Source organism: Talpa occidentalis, unplaced genomic scaffold, assembly GCF_014898055.3.
Source record: "Talpa occidentalis isolate TD23 unplaced genomic scaffold, MPIMG_talOcc4v2.1 talOcc4.16, whole genome shotgun sequence".
Taxonomy (NCBI): Eukaryota; Metazoa; Chordata; class Mammalia; order Eulipotyphla; family Talpidae; genus Talpa; species Talpa occidentalis.
The window spans coordinates 69,458,662-69,476,089 of NW_023601653.1; the positions used below are offsets into that span (position 1 = coordinate 69,458,662).

Here is a 17,428-nt window from a genome sequence, read left to right on the forward strand (position 1 = left end):
AAGCAGCTCAGTCAACAGTCTGAGCTTTAACATTCTTTCAGTCTATAAATTTTTGTAGAAAAATTTTTAGAAAGGCCTCCCTGGTGGCCTAGGGGTTGAGTCTCAGCGCTATCACCACTAAGATCTGAGTTCGATCCCCAGCCAGGGAACTAACCCACATGGCACATCAGACCTCTCCTGTCTTGCACATTGCTCAGCAGTGTATTTCGGTACATCTGCCCTTTCTGCTCCCCACTCTGTCACTGGGTGAATCCTCTCACTCTCCATGCCCCACACCTCTGGCCTACACCCCAGTTCTTCTATACAAAAAGAAAAATATTAAGGAAAAAAATCAAAAGTAACAAAATTTGAACAAACTGTAGTAGCATAGAAAAACACTATAATCCAGACGCTCAAGCACAAGGGTATCCCTCACCCCTCTCTGGCCTTCCTGTGAGACTTGAAGTTCTCCTGAGGGCCTCCACTGATGGATGACTAACTTTTTTCTGGGCTAAGAAGCTAGTGAGAACCTACAAGTGTCTTTATTCCTGTGGCATGACAAAAAAGGGGGAAGGGAGCATCAAAGTAAAAGTTCTGTTGTAGCCCAGGTTTTTGAAGTAGGTTCTAGTCGGCCTCTGTGGTGGTTGTATCAGAGCACAAAGCTTGAGAAGGCCTTGCTCACCGAGAGCCCTAGGCTGATGCAGAGCAATTAAAGAATTCCTTTCCTTAGGACTTTGCGGCAGTGACTCAGGTTTAGGTTGCTTAAGTGACCTAAACACTAATAGTTCATAATCTTCATAACAACCCTCTTTCTCTCTTTCTCACAAGCAACAACCATCCCCTAGTTCACAAAATGTCTCTTGTGTCCTTTAATCTCAGTCTAAGACCATGGGAACATATAACTAAGCCATTTTGTGTTATTTAGCTTAGTCTCCCTGACTCCTACACCACAGTTGTGAAAATGTTTGATTGCTGGAGGTAACTTCCAGCAATGAACTGCTCTGTTCTATGGCACCTTCTGAGGGTAGGGAGAGGGAGTCCCCAAAAATTAGGTGAGCAAAGTAGTACAGTGAACACCTAAATTTGGCATTAAAGTGAGGTTTTCAAATGTGTTTAGCTCGTAGGATAAGCAAATATAAACATGGGTGTGTCTGTGTTCATAAACGGGTTATTGAAAAATCCGAATACAACCATCGCTTTCAAAGGCACAGAACTAGTTATTCGTGATTCACTTGCAGGTCACTGCCAAGTGCCAAGGCATGTGGTAAGACTCGGAGAGTGGAAATCAAGTGATGTGAATTCCAACCTGAACTGTTACCCTTGGGCATGCCAGTTATCCCCGTGCGCCTTCACTTCATATCTGTCTAATAAAGGGCTTGATGTCAGTGATTTCTAAGGTTTCTTCAGCTCTAAGAATCTGTGGATCCTATGAATGACTGCAGTCACCTGCAGCAGGTGACTTAGTCCCCAGGACTCAGGATTGCTGGGGTGGGGCACTTGTTGGCACCTGACTTTACTCTCAACAAAACTTAATCTGGTAAACTCACCTGAAAGACCAGCTTTGAATAAACTCAAAGGTGACCTCTGTCCTCACCCACATAGCCATAATTTACAAGTGCTCTTCAAGCTGATGAGCGTGATCAGTTCCACCATTAAGGACCTGATAAATTACCTATCACTTAAAGAGACAATGTCAAGCCGGGCTTAACTCATCTTCCTGACTATTCACCTGCTCTCTGTATATTTTAACACAAAGCATTTCCACTTTAGTAAAAGAAATAGGAAAATGAAAGTGATTGCCAATCTTCAAAGTAGAGAGAATAGTGATAAAATTACCATGTGAAAATACTTGATAAAACTACAAATAAGCCATCTTCAAAAGCCATCTTCCTATTTCACTTTCTGATCTGTGGTTGGGAAAATTTAACTACAAGTTAATTAAAAGGGCAGACACATTTGATCCTGAATGTGACCTTACAATATTGCCCTAAGCCAAATGCCCATTCTCTATAACATTCCATAGTCTAGAAATAATTACAGCATCCAGATTAAGGATGAAACTAAGGCTTTGCCAACCATCTCTCTTAACTAGAAATTTCAAAAGTCACCCTAATCTTGTTCTTCATCTTGTCAGGAAACACCCCCTAAGAGCAGTGACAGCCATTTTGTGAGAGTCCCTACCCCCCCCCCATTCCTTTACCTCCAAATGTCAGCATAAATATTGAGCTTGAAGTGAGTTTCAGTCATGTCACTTTGAGAAACCCCGCTGAGCATCTTCTCACAAGGGGTGAAGGTGGGTTCAGGAGGGTGGCCTGCTGGTGGCCGTGGGGACTGGCTACCACAGTGCTGGCGGTTATGAGAGAAATGGATAGATAAGAAGTTGGGCCACAATTTGAGGAGAGTGACAGCAAACGTTTAAAAAAAAAAAAAAAGCAGCAGCCAAGGGACAAGGGTGACAGGGAGGGCTGGAGGGTAAAGCTGGCCCTGCACTTGAGGGTGGAGTTGCTAATGGGCTGAGCAGCCACGTGGTCATGGACGTGGAGGTGAGACTTGTGGGTTAAATTCCAGCTTTACTCATTACTAGCTAATCCGCCCGGACAGGTTAGATAACTACTTTGATTTATTTGCTTATTCATAAATTGAGTTTTATTTTATTGTCTTTTAGTTACCTCATCTAGTGGCTGTAAGGATAAAGTAGGATGTGGTACGTAAAGTGCTTAATTCTATGCCTGGCATATAGCGAGTGCTTCTCAAATGAGAGTTTCTGTTGTCTCTGATATCATTGTTGAAATGAAGAGTAAAGAAGTTAGCAAGAGAGATCACGAAAAGGAAGTTCCCAAATACTGGTCTGGGAGCATTCAGAGGATCGGGACCAAGGGAAGGAGGCATGCTTGAAGGAGGGCCAGGCTTGATGGCTAAATAAATGCGTACTCTTCAGGTCAGGGGTACTGAGCATAAAGCAGCTGTCAAAAGACAAAAATGGTGAAGTCTCACGTTGTATTTTTAAAATAAAGGGCAACTTTGCATTCCATTTTGTAAAGTGATCTTGTTTCATATAATTAAGGTACCAGTTAAACTGCTTGAAACTTCTCTGAGAAATGAGTCCAGCGGATGTGCCCCATTTGCTTTGCAGCTTCCTTCAGTGGCCCCCGTGTGAACAGCTCATATTTAAACAGTGCTGCACGGAAGTTGGCAGAGAGGTCGATTGAACATCAGAAGTCAGCTCTGACCACCATGTTCCTATATAATACCTACTTCTAGCAAAGACTATCCCTCCCTTGCCCACTTCTGTCAAAGTGACTTTGGGGAAAAGAGAATCCCCTCTGTTGGGGAGCTCGGAGCTCCAGGGGGTGGGCAATATGTTCCCGCTCTGTTTCCCCAGCACCACTGAAGGTTTCAAACTGCCTCATCTGCCTTTCCTGTTTCCATCTCCCCGCCTTGCCCTCTCTTCTCAGGGAGGAGTTCCTCTCCTTTCTGAAGCAAATCCTTTTAATATGCACAGCTGCTGTCCTTTTCCTCTCTGCCACTTCTTCTCTAGAAAACATGCATGGACAGAAACTCTCTCAGAAATGTTGCACTTCACTCAAGGGCCATTAGCTGTTGACTGCCAAACCTCTTGAATGAATAGTCTTCGAGTCCCACGTCCAGCCTGCATTTCCTCTTTCCCGTGCTCCACCTTCTTCGCTGGCCCCTGTCCTGGTCTCCATGTCCAGCGCGCTACGGCGGGTGAAGCGTTATAATGACTTCATTGTGAAATTCAGCCGTGTCTTCCCGTTCCTCCCCCGCCTTTAGACACTTAACATTTAGCGCAGTGAAACTCCTGTCTTACTGAAACTCACCTCATCCTTTCTCACATGTGTACTGTCCTGATTGACCTCCTTGTTTTCCTGTTTTATCTCAGTGCTTGTGCTTACACTCCCTTAAATACAGGCGTTTTCCAAGACTCAGCCCTTGGCCTGCCCTTCTTTTGTGGTCTGTCCCTGTGAGAGCTTCCCCTTTTTCCTGCCTCCACCTATCACCAGCAGCACCACCACCACGAGCCAGCTCTCTCCTCCAGTCTTTGTGTCTGTCAGTGGCACCGCCTTCTTTCTAACCACCTGGACATGGAACCTTGAGGTCAGTGGTCTTCCCATTGGGCTATGTGCACCCTAGGGGTACACAGACTTTCCAGGGGCTACATGGGTATCGATCGCTTCCAGGGAATCAACTTCCAGAGCTTCAGCTTCCATAGATATTCTTCTGAAACTGATATGCGGGAGACTTTGATATGTCTGCTCTAATGGGTCTCGTTTCCCTTAAAGTTGCTGCACACCCACCTTAAAGGTAGGACAGAAGCCATGGGGGTTGCCCGGAGTTGTAAAAGCCACAGGCCACCAGGCAAGGGAAGCAAAGAGGATCTGCATCATGTTCTGCAACAGACTCAGCCACCCTCAGCCTTCCCCCATCTCAAAAGTGGCATTCAGCTCTAAGATGACTGTCATGAGGGAGAAGTAGTAACATGTTTATTTGACTTAAAATATGAAACAAAACCTCCATTAACAGAAAGTAAATCTGTTTAAACCCTTCAGTTTGCTATTTGGATTACATGGCCCTTTTCCCATGTGTACCAAAGCCCATTTTCCATATACGTTTTTAAAAACACACATCATTTGCCACTGCTTAAATTTAGAAATGCTAGATGGCAACTTAAAAATTTGAGCGGCCAGGGGCCTCCCTGGTGGTGCAAGGGGTTGAGACGCAACCTATGAAGCTGCCCACAGCCACTGAAGCACGAGTTCAATCTCTGGCCAGGGAGCTACCCACATGGTGCAGCAGACCTCTCCTGACTCACCTGCTGCTCCCCTCAGCAGTGTATTTCGGTCAATCCGCCTGTTCTGTTCCCCACTCTGTCTCTGGTGAATCCTCTCACCCCTGCCCCCCACACACACACCTCTGGCCTGTACCCCAGTTCTTATATGCATAAATAAATAAATCTTTAAAAAAAAAATGTGAGAGGCCATAGGAAATTTTTCCAAATTCTTTGAAGGGGGTGTTCCAGCCAAAAAGTTTGAAGACCATTGTAACAGTTTAATTTGTCCTTCTCCTTCATCCTTCACATCCAGTCAATTCTATTGATTTTTTTTTTTCCTGTATTATATTCATTTCAGACTCTGCGTAGTTTCCCAACCTGCTCCATTTTTGCTATGCTATTTATTTTACGCCCCTGGTGGTTAGCCCTGTCCCTTGAAGGGAACAGCCTGTGTTCTTTCCTGGCTTTGAATCTTTACTAGTTACTCTCGATGCCTTGGAATGCCCTTTCCTTATCTCTGCTCTGTTCAAATTCTCCTACCCTGCCTAGGATCATTACTGAGTTTTGTCTCCTCCAGCATCTACCACAGTTTCTAATCCCGGTGCTTAGTTTATTTGACTTATGGCCTAAAAAACAGAATGGCTTGATGTTTCTCTATAAAACAGCGCTTACCAGTCTACCTTCTCCCTCCTTTTACCTAGTGCAGTGCTGACTGGCCACATAATGGATGCTTAATGTATTATTGACTGCATGGAGCCCCAGTGTATTCATTCACTCATTCTTTCATCCATTCAGCATTTATCTTTGCAACCTTTTATATATCAGGAACTGTATACTAGACACTGGAGGACAACAGGAAGAAAACAGACCAAAATCCCTTCTTTCAAAGACTGATAAATAAGTGAAATATATAGTGTGTGAAAGAATAGTAGGTGTTGAGGAGGAATATAGAAAAATAAAGCAGTAATAAAGACTAGGAAGTATAGGTTGGTGACTGGTAGGGTGGAGGGGGGCTGTGCAAGTTTAGATAAGATGGTCTGGGAAGGTCTCACTGATAGGGTAACATTTTAGTGTCCTTATGCTACAGTGCAGAAGGGACTTGAACTTATCTGTAGAAAAAGCTCTCCAGGCAAAAAACTCCTTAAAGTGAAGACTCACTGTCTGGGCCCACCTGACTTCCAGGAAGGGTGAGCTTTGTGGCTGGAGCAGAACGGTGGAGACTGAGAGGAGGTGATGAGTCAAAGAAAGGTGGAGGCAGCAAAGGTGAAAAAATCTTGCAGTTTCTGGTTAGGCTTCAGCTTTTGATGGGTGAGAGTGGTAGCCTTCTGAGGGTTTTACTCAGAGGAATGAGCTGCTCTGACTTCTGTTAGAATAGAATCCCTCTGGATGCTGCCATACAGCTAGACTGCAGGGCAGAAGAGCTGAGAGCAGGACTTCAGTTGGGAGGTCTACAGAGATGGTGCTGACTTGGGCCAGAGGATGGAGGGGTCAGATTCTAGGTTTGTTTTGAAGGTAGACAGACAGTCTTGCTGGCTGATTTGGTTGAGGTGGAGGGGAAGAATGATCACTAGGTGGTAGTCCTGATGAATGGAAGGGCCAGCTGCGGAGATGGGAAAGGCTAGGGGAGTGGCAGGTGGCGTGAGGGAGGTTCGTCCACAGTTCCAGCTGGGACCTGTTCAGTTGGAGTCATCTGTTCAGGCATGCACGTATACTCCAGCTGTCGAGGAGGCTGTACAAGTGTGGAGTCCAGGGGAGAGGTCTAGGTTAAAGATGAAAATTTGCAAAACATCGGTAAACAGGGTATTTAATTAAAGCCAGTGACTGGATGAGTACACTAGGTACTTCGCTGTTCAACCAGAAGTAAAGCAGTATTGTTTTGACTGAGCATCTAGTATATATACTAGTCTTTTTATAGAAACTATTCAATTTTATTTTCTTATTTTATTTTATTTTTTAAGATTTATTTATTTATTTATACATACAAGCACTGGGTACAGTCAGAAGCGCAGGAGGGTGAGAGAATTCACCAGAGCCAGAGCGGGGAGCAGAGCAGGCAGAAGGACCGAAGTACACTGCTGAGAGGAGCAGCGGGCAGCAGGAGAGGTCTGCGCGCCATGTGGGACCCTCCTCCGGTGGCTGGGGAACAGCCGGGGATCGAACCGGCGCTGCAGAGGATACAGGCAGCTTTGCAACCCAGCGCTCAACCGCTGCGCCACCGGGGAGGGCCGCATATATACTAGTCTTAATATATAAACCCTGAGTTAGATATTCCTTTTACTGATGAAACTGAGGACCAATTGACCAGTCAGCGGTGACAGCTAGTTAACTGGCAGAATCAGGATTCAAACTGAGATCTATCTTAATTCTGAAGTCCTCATTCTTGTAACCATCCAGTGCCTTAATTTAATAGGACTTTGCATCATTTTAGAAAAAGTGCTCTTGGCAAGCTGTGATCGGTGCCCTTATAAAATAAATATGCTATGGATTGCCTTTTGAAGTGCAGATGGAAGGAAATCCCTGAGTCATTCAGTTGTCACAAGGGCTGAAGATTAGATTCAGAAGATCTGATATCCACTTGCCCCAGAATTCCTCAGCTAAGGCCTGCATTATCTCCCTCTAACTTTATGTGAATTTGTCCTTATGTAATTTTATAACCACTTGCAATGTTTTAGGCACTGTGCTTGCTATATGCATTATCACCACTAGTGCTTACAACAACTCAGTGAGGTAGATGCTGGTAATATCCCCATTTTACAGATGAGGAAACTGATCTCAAGATCAAACAGCTATTAAGTGTCAATAACTGTGGGTCAATTGGTCAAAAGTAAAGTATACAGGATAGTATGCTATGGGCGATCTGAAAACATTGAGGCCTTTAGGAAAAGAGATTGTGAACATGTGAGGATTTTAATACAAAGCAAAAATGAAAGGAACAGCATAATGATTTGCCAAATGAGAATCTTAGTCCTAAGCACAATGCATTTAAGGCGTGAATCCATAATACTAAGGGCCATGAGTTCACTATGGTCTGAGTTAGCCTTAGAGAAAGAGACACTTGAACTGGGTTTTGAAGGATGAGTAGGATTTCACTTGGTAAAGGTGTGGTTGCAGAAGGTATTCCACACACAGGGGTTGGCATGAGGTACATTCTAGAGACAAAAGGCACAAAGACATGTTAGGACAAAACCAAGCAGATCCATTTTAACTGAAATAGAGAAATGGAAACTTTAACTAGAAATGTAGTTTTGAATGTTGACCTTGATTCTTACTTAGGCTTAGGAATTGGTCCACTGTTTAAGTTATAAGTTGGGAGTCATTGGTTTCTGACTGGGAATTGAAGGAAGATAACTCTGGCATAGGATTACCAGAGTATGAGGCTGCAGGCTGAAATCAGTTAGAGGCCATTACAGGAGTTGAAGGGTGAAGTACCTGAGGCCTTAAAGGCCAGTGTGGGGGTGGGGGGTGGGAGGGTTGAGGGGTGAGAGACTCTGGGAAGGAGGAATCAACCAGACTTGATGACTAGATACTAGGAACCCAGGATAGAGAAGCAAAGACAACCTCAAGGGTTACATGTGACTATGTGAACTGGAGAATGGTAACATCACTAAGAAACAAAAGCCAAGAGAAGGCTGTTTTAGGAGGGGAAATCATGTTTCATTTATACAGAGTTTGAGAAGTATAAGATAGCAAGCTAAGAGCATCTGGCCAGGAAGTAGAAAATGTGGAGCTGAAACTTGAGAAGTTAAGATTAAAGATAAGGATTTGTCTTTGGCATAAAGATCATATTAAATTACATGAGAGTTAATGGAGTTTCCAAAGAGGCAGAATAGTTGGAATAGTAGAGGGCCAGCACTGAATCCTAAAGGTCAGCCATATTAGGAGCCAAAAAAAGCCTTCATCGAAAGAGACTAAGACAGACAGGTGAGTACTAGTTTTTCAAATCCCAGTTGCCTATCCTGTGCCAGGCAGTCAAAGTAATAACAGAAAAGTGAGAGCAAATATTTAGGATCTTTTGTAGCAATTTGACAGTGTTCAGTCATCCACACCAAGACTGTATTTTACCAAAGTATGGGTTCACAGCAGATGGGAAATTTTTAAATACTGTTCTGTACCATTGATTGAGAAGTGCTGAATTAGAGGATGAAAGAACCAGAGATCCACTCCTGGTATATACTTTAGGGCTAAAAGCATTAGTTCACACAAAAACTTGTACCTGAATATTCGTTCATACCCTTATTCATAATACCCAAAAGGGGGACACAACCCAAATGTCCATCAGTTGATGAACAGATAAGTAAAATGTAGTATATCCATTCAAAGGAAAATTAGCCATAAAAAAGAATGAAGTACTGATACAGGCTATAACATAAACGACCTTGAAAACACTTGCTAAGGGGCCTCCCCAGTGGCCTAGGGGTTAAGTCTCAGTGCTATTACTGAGACAGCCCGAGTTCGATCCCTGGCCAAGAGCTGACCCACATGGTGTAGCAGACCTCTCCTGACTCACCTGCTGCTCCCCTCAGCAGTGTATTTCAGTGGATCTGCCTGTTCTGCTCCCCATCCTGTCTCTGGTGAATCTTCTCACCCCCCGCATCTCTGGCCTACACCCTACCTCTTCTAAGCAAAAAAAAAGAAAGAAAGAAAACACTTGCTAAGTAAAAGAAACTAAACAGAAAAGGTAACATAGGATTTCACTTACATGAAAAGCCCAGAACAAGCAAGTACATGGAGGCAGAAGGAGATTGAGGGTCGCTAGGGATTGGGGCTAGGAGAGAATGGAGACTGACTACTAACAGGTATGGGATTTCTTTTGGGCAGATGAAAAAGTTCTGGAAATAGATCATGGGGATAGTGGCACAACCTCGTGACTACACTAAAAAGCCACTGAATTCTACACTTTGGTGAGTTCTATAGTATGTGGATTATATCTTAACAGGAAAAGAACAAAAAAACCATATGTCTCAAAACCAATGAAATAGAGGCTTTAAAAATGAAAATACAGCAGGGCCATCAAGGAACTAGGGGTGGGGGAAGACTGTTGTGTTTGAACATTGTAAGAAGGAAGATTAAGCCAGAAGATCATTCTATATGTCAGCAGTTCTCAAGCGCTATAGTCCATGAACTCTCAGGGGTCCCTGTGAATCTTTGAGGGGACCTGAGGGGTAAAAATTATTTCCCTAATAGCACTAAGATGTTATTTGCCTTCCTACTGTGTTGACATTGGCACTGAGGGTGTAGAAGCAAGAGTAGGTAAAATTGCTGGTGCCTGGGCACTCAGTTCCAAAACAAAAAAGCCACTTTCACTGACAAATGTCCTTGATGAAGCAAGAAGTATTATTTTATTACATCTCAGCCCTCAAGTACACGTCTTTTTAATAGTCTGTTTGAAGAAGGGAGGAGTATACGGAAAGCACTTCTGCATGCTGAGCACTCCAGCTGTCTCCAGGCAAAGCACTGGCCAGCTCCAGGGGCTGCATGTTGAACTTGAAGCTTTTTTTCATGGAACACTATTTTTACTTGAAAGAAAGACTGACTGACAGACTTGTTATTTAGACCTCAGCATTCAGCATAATGGATCTTGAAAATATATAAAGTGAGCCCATCTCTGGGGGGAAAAAAAATGACAGTGATTATGGTCATTAATAAAATTCAAGCTGTCAAGTAAAAACCAGAATTTTGGAAAACATCTGTCTACTACCTTGAACTTGACAACTTTCCAATACATAAAGGCTTTTATATATTGCTGAAAATCAATGATGAGATTAAGAAAGGTGATTTTTTTTTTTGACATTCTAATGCCATATGTCAATTGTAGAAGATTTGCCTCATTCAGTGAACCAGTCTTTTTCAAATGACCAATGCCTGATATCACAAAAACCGTGCTTCTAGGTAAGAGATCCATTCAAAGCACATGAGACACTAGTGAATTTTAACATTACAGTGTATGGAAAGTTCGATGATACAGTTGCAGACTCCATATTACAACTAACCTTTAAGAAACTGCTTATCAAATCTTGGCATAGTATCAAAGAAGAATATCCAAAAATATCTGAAAAAAACTATTAAGATTCTCTTTCTAGCTATGTATCTGTGAGAAGCCAGATTTTCTTCATATATTTTAACCAAAACAACATAACAGGTTACATGAGAAGAAGATTTGAGAATTCATGTATTTTCTATTTAGCCAAAGGCCAGAAATGTGTAAAAATGTAAAACAATGCCATTCTTCTTGTTTAAATGGTTTTTCTTTGTTTTGGAAAATATGGTTATTTTAGAAATATTTATATTAACACAGAATAATAGGTATATTATTTTAATGAATTAGGAATTAAATACTTTTAAATGTTCATTGTTCTATTTTCTAGTAAGACAGATATTGATAGATCATATTCACACTAACCAAAGCAGTTGTTGAATTAAATTACTCAGTTTGTTAAGAGTATAAAGTATGGGGCCTCCCCGGTGGCGCAGTGGTTGAGAGCTGGGTTGCGAAACTGCCCGCGGCCTCTGTGGCGCCGGTTCAATCCCCGGCTGCTCCCTCGCCACCGGAGGAGGGTCCCACATGGCACACAGACCTCTCCTGCCACCCGCTGCTCCCCTTAGCAGTGTACTTCGGTCCTTCTGCCTGCTCTGCTCCCTGCTCTGGCTCTGGTGAATTCTCTCACCCTCCCGCGCTTCTGACACTACCCAGTGCTTGTATAAATAAATAAATAAATCTTTAAAAAAAAAAAAAAAAGTATAAAGTATGTCTGAGACCAAAAGTCTGCAAATCCTACTGTATGCTATGGATGTCATACCAATTCTTTGCATGCTGATTGTTGGGGTGGTTTTCTTTTCTGTAAAACTGCTACCAACAGCTGGCTATGTCACCACACAGCACTTCTGTCTGATTTCATCTTCTCCTTCACACTGGCCAAAACATACTCTCCCTCACACTGGCCAAAACTCCCTCACACTGGACAAAACATACTCTTTTCACCCAGTCATACCAACCACTAACTGACCAAGTGGGGTCACAATTTTCTGTAGAACCTCAAAATCAGTTTCCAGGGTGAAAGGAAAGACAGTACCCAGACTTTCATGAAGATAGCCCATTTCTGTTTCTTCAGATGAAACCTCAGAACCTTTCAGATGAATACATAATTTCACAGCTACTGTACAGAGAAGGTGTTCACTAGTAGTCTGGGTGTGGCAGGTTCCAGCCCCGGTGAGACCAAGTCAACACCCGGTGGCTGAGTGGACACTTTGGCCGAACACGCTCCAAACCCTTGACTGCAGCCCCAGTGAAGGACAGATCCAGTGTGCCCAGCAACCTGCTTTACAGACCAGAGCATCTTGAAAGCCCCAGTTTTTGCTCGTAAGATGTGCCCATCCGTGGGCCTTCCCAGTGGCGCAGCAGTTGAGTGCTGGGTTGCGAGGCTGCCCACAGCCTCTGCAGCACCGGTTCCATCCCCGGCCGCCGGGCGAAGGTCCCACATGGCGCGCAGACCTCTCCTGCCGCCGCTGCTCCCCTCAGCAGTGTACTTCATCAGTCTGCCTGTTCTGCTCTTCGCTCTGGCTCTGGTGAATTCTCTTGCCTTCCCGTGCTTCTGACTGTACCCAGTGCTTGTATAAATAGATAAATAAATAAATCTTTAAAAAAAAAAAAAAAAAGATGTAACCATCCTGAGGGCCTCCCTGCTGCCACAAGGGGTTAGGACGCAACCCATGAAGCTGTCCACAGCCTCTGCAGCATGAGTTTGATCCACAGCCAGGGAGCTACCCACATGGTGCAGCAGACCTCTCCTGGCTTGCCCACTGCTCCCCTCAGCAGTGTATTTCAGTGGATCTGCCTGTTCTGTTCCCCACTCTTGTCTCTGTTGAATCCTCTCACCGCCCTCCCCGCACCTCTGGCTTTGTACCCCAGTTCTTGTATGCATAAATAAATAAATCTTTAAAAAAAAAAAAAGATGTGCCCATCCTAGTAAGTGGACCCTCAGGTTTAGGATGTGAAGTCATCCACCTACATCTGTTAACAAACTCCTGGAGGTCCTCCTTGAAATAATCCATAAAAGGAACAGTTACAGTGCTGCCAGCCAAGTTCTTCAAACTTTCCAGACGAGATTTATAGAACAAACCTCTGCCTATTTGGTGCTATTCAAGGAAAGACAGCAACTCCCATCACCCAACAGAGAATATTTTATTCTCAGGACCAGAATGCATGCTGCTTCACATTAGGGGATTAGTGAGGCCGTGCATCTTAACCCTGGCTACCCGTCAGTCTTACTCAGACCTACTAGATCAGGCTCTGTTGGGGGCTTTCGTTGTTTTTAAAGATTCTTCAAGTGACTAGAGCCAGCATATTAAGCCCTGGCTCCCACAAAAAAAAAAAAGCATAAAGACTCAGAAACAGTTTGTAGAAAAACACTCTCACAAAAATCAGCATGTCCCTGAAGGGGTGGCTGGGTGGCCAGGCTCCTGAGCCCGCTGAGCTGAGCAGCAGCCAAGAGCAGGGTTTGGTGTTTACACACTCAAAATCGGCTCTGGGTTGTCACAGCAACTCCCAAGGCAGTTCCTCCTTCCCCTTGGCGGCCTCATTCCAGGCTCTTCTATTCTCTGTTATGGTCTTGATGATCTGGGTAACCTGGTCTGCTGTGTTCCTTTTATTTTTCTCTCAGTTGCTCCATCTTTTTATTTATTTATTTTTTTTTATAGAGGCATGCTTTTATTTTATTTTATTTTACTTGTTTGTTTGTTTTATACATGCACTGGGTACAGTCAGAAGCGCGAGAGGGCGAGAGAATTCACCAGAGCCAGAGCGGGGAGCAGAGCAGGCAGAAGGACCGAAGTACACTGCTGAGGGGAGCAGCGGGCGGCAGGAGAGGTCCGCGCGCCATGTGGGACCCTCCTGTGGTGGCCGGGGAGCAGCCGGGGATCGAACCGGCGCCGCAGAGGTCACGGGCAGCTTCGCAACCCAGCGCTCAACCGCTGCGCCACCGGGGAGGCCCTGCTCCATCTTCTTACCACATGTTCAGTAGTGTGCAGTAATACCTCACCTAAATGGAACTCAACACCCCCCATTTCCCCCAGATACACCTAAAAACAGGAGATAGCAGAAAAGGGCCTAGAATCCCCAGAACAGTTCCCGGGTCTACACACTGTCTATAAGGAACAAAGAAAACACCCAAATCCCTTGCTCTTGCTCTCTTGTCTTGTTTTTTTTTTGTTTTGTTCTAAATTTTTAAAACAGTAATGGTTTCTTGGGCCTACAATTAAGAAGAGTCAGGCAGTCATGCTGAGAGCTCAAGAAGTGACTGTTGATCCTCAAATAGCAAGGAAAGAGACAGAAAAGCTGTACGAAATGGGTACAAGAACTCAGAATGCAGGACAATGTGGGCTCTGAGTGTCCAGGTAAACTATTTCATATCCTTCAGTGGGCTCTGGAGCTATCGTGACTTTCTAGAATGATTATGATCCATATCACCAAGAAAATGTTAAACAATATTCGATTGAAGGAGGCAGAGCCCTGTGTGGTGTGGCTTTTAATTTCAAGCATTCCAAATGGGTAAGCCTTTTGATGCTTAAAGAAGTAAGTTCTTGGGCCTCCCTGGTCATGCAAGGGTTTAAGTCACAGCACTATGACGCAGCCACTGCAGCACAAGTTCCATCCCCAGCCAGGGAGCTACCCACATGGTGCAGCAGACCTCTCCTGTCTCGCCCGCTGCTCCCCTCAGCAGTGTATTGCAGTCAATCTGCCTGTTCTGCTCCCCACTCTGTCTCTGGTGAATCCTCTCACCCCCGCACCTCTGGCCTGTACCCCAGTTCTTGTATGCATAAATAAATCTTAAAAAAAAAAAGTAAGTTCTTAGCTAATCAGAACCTGTTTATTGTCTTCTAGATAATGAAGATCTACACTAGTTATTATATCTGTTCATATATACCCCATTCCTGAAACATTAAAAGAAAAAAAGATTTAGGGCAACTGGATCTTACTCTGTTTACTTTCTAATGCCTGCCTGTGCCTTTAGCTGTACTTGCTGCTAACCTGGTGTTCTATCCCTGCCAGTGTTCTGCCTATGTGATACGTATGAGACTTGATCCTATGTCTTTGCTCATTCATCCAACTGTGAAAGGGTCATAGATGCCTCCCTCTCTCTTGAGCTTGTAACCCTAGATCACTTTATCTCAACTAGCTAGAAAATAAACCATTTCATGTCACATCCTCCCTCATTATATGCTCCATAAACAGAAACCTGGCATATAAATGTGTCAAATGAATGAATGAGCAAGTAATCCACAAGATGTCTATTAAGTTAACTGCTTGTGTGAAGCCATAAACTTGATAAAGAACTTAGCCCCTTGGGCCTCCCTGGTGGCTCAAGGGGTTAAGACGCAACCTATGAAGCAATCCGCAGCCACTGCAGCACAAGTTCAATCCCCGACCAGGGAGATACCCACATGGCGCAGCAGATCTATCCTGACTCACCTGCTGCTCCCCTCAGCAGTGTATTTCAGTAGATCCACCTGTTCTGTTCCCCGCTCTGTCTCTGGTGAATCCTCTCACCTCTCCCCACACCTTTGGCCTATACCTCAGTTCTTGTATGCATAAATAATAAATCTTTAAAAAAAAAAAAAAAGCGTAGCCCCTTAAGAGAACAGCAATCAAAACCAGTATATTCTAGCACCAAAAAAAAAAAAGTTGATATGCTGTTTTGTGAAAAACATTTGGATACCTAAGTACATGGACTGTGATAAAAGCTAAAAAAAAAATTAAAAAATTATGGGGAAAAAAGACCAGAAGGACTTAAGTCAACATGTAACATGATTATCCATTTACTTATTCACTTAATAAATAACATATTTGCTTAATAAATAACTTGTTTGTGTACAACACTTTCCTAAGCATTGCAGAGTTACCCAAACTCAACTTACTCATTTGCCAGTGGTGAACAAACTGCAGTTTATAATTTAAAAGCAAAAGAACTGCAGCTAAGGTAACCATGACCAACTCAAGCACACTGATGATTCAACGAATGGTAGATGAAGTAACCTTCCCAAAAAAACAGCAGGGATTACAGTTCCTCACCCGGGCCGCAGGGTGCTGGGAGTATTGCCATGCACACCGGCCAGACTTCTTCATAGTTCCTGAATGTGAATCTGCAGTGAAACCCTGGGACACACTGGTTTCAGTTCAGGAATACCAAGTGTGAGGGACCCTCTTTAATTAAGTCAGCTGCCCTTGGCCGTGCATAGGGTAGGCCAAACTCGTAGCTTGGTCACATCCCTTTCACCAAACTGTGAATCATGGATTCCGAAGACATTTTTTCCAGGATTCCTAAGTAGACTTGATCACTTGGTCAATGCCCAGTCCCCCATGTGTGAGGAGTATCTGTGCGTATCCTTCAACTGCTGCACCTTTGTGCACACTGCCAGCAACCACTGCTCTGTAGCCTGGTGTTCATTTATATTTATCCTCTTAGCACTCTCAATAACCTGCTGACATATTCAGCTGGCAGGACAGGTAATGAAATTATAGTTATCCATCAAGGTATAAAATTAGTATTTCTTGGCCTGGTTGGCACCCCGATGCCTGTGTCGTTGCAGAAAAACACAAGAGAAAATTCTTAGCAGTATTTAATAGGCTGTAAGTAGGACCTAGCCTTAGTCGCTAGGTTTGTTTTGCCTCATATAAAATTAGTATCTTCCAATTTTAATTTGTATCACAAAGAGACTGGATTCTTGGGGATACTGTTATCATGATCTCTGTTGACATCCATATAATGTATGTTTTCCTCTCTGAGCTGAATTGCATGCCAGATAAACTTCCAGAACAAAACTGGAATCACACCAGGCACCAGTAACCCTATTCTGATCTTTCTCCCCTTCTAGGTTACCCCTTTGCTGTGTTTTATCGGCATTACCTTTTCTACAAGGACAGCTACCTCATCCATCTCTTCCACACCTTTACAGGCCTCTCAATTGCTTATTTTAACTTTGGTAAGTGAGCTGCGATTAGAAGGTACATGGGGAGGAACACACTTGAACAAAATTCCCTTGAGAGAATAGGGAATTCCCTTGCTGGATAGGGAAGTTAGGACACTGCTGCAAAATGGGTTTCTATGGACAGAACAGCTTCATCCCTTTATGTACATTCTCTCCCAGCTGAAAACATTGAGTGTGGTCACCCTTGCCCAGCCCCATCAACAGACAAGCCACGCTCGCATTCTGCTATGACTTATTAAATCTCATCCCTTCCTCCAAGACACAAATTCTATAAATTTCTATTTAGAAAGAAATTTTCTATCACCAAAGTTTCCCCTTTATCTATTCATGTTCAGAAGTTTCAGGAAGGGTAGGAATGCAAAAGAAACAGCTAGCATGTGCTCCCTTCTCTGCAGGAAACCAGCTCTACCACTCCCTACTATGTGTTGTGCTTCAGTTCCTCATCCTTCGATTGATGGGCCGCACCATCACTGCCATCCTCACTACCTTTTGCTTCCAGATGGTAAATGTCTTTCCACTGGTGACTCACGTCACAGCTGACAGTAGATCAGGGGTGGAGGGAGGTCAGGGACTGCAGTGCAGAAAAGGCATTAAATTAGGAAATCCAGTTTCTCGTCCCTTCACGCATCAACACTTAGCACTGTGACTTTGCAGGGGTCACTTATCACAGGCCCCCCC

At 43.9% G+C, this 17,428-nt stretch overlaps 1 protein-coding gene across 1 annotated transcript in view; it reads left to right on the forward strand.

Annotated features, from left to right (window-relative positions):
- Window positions 1–17,428, forward strand: part of LPCAT3 (lysophosphatidylcholine acyltransferase 3) — a 37,061-nt gene that overhangs the window by 11,229 nt on the left and 8,404 nt on the right. The window contains exons 2-3 of the mRNA XM_037514420.2: window positions 16,637–16,744; window positions 17,146–17,252. Of these exons, the coding sequence (XP_037370317.2) occupies window positions 16,637–16,744; window positions 17,146–17,252 (215 nt within the window). The remainder of the gene's footprint in view (window positions 1–16,636; window positions 16,745–17,145; window positions 17,253–17,428) is intronic.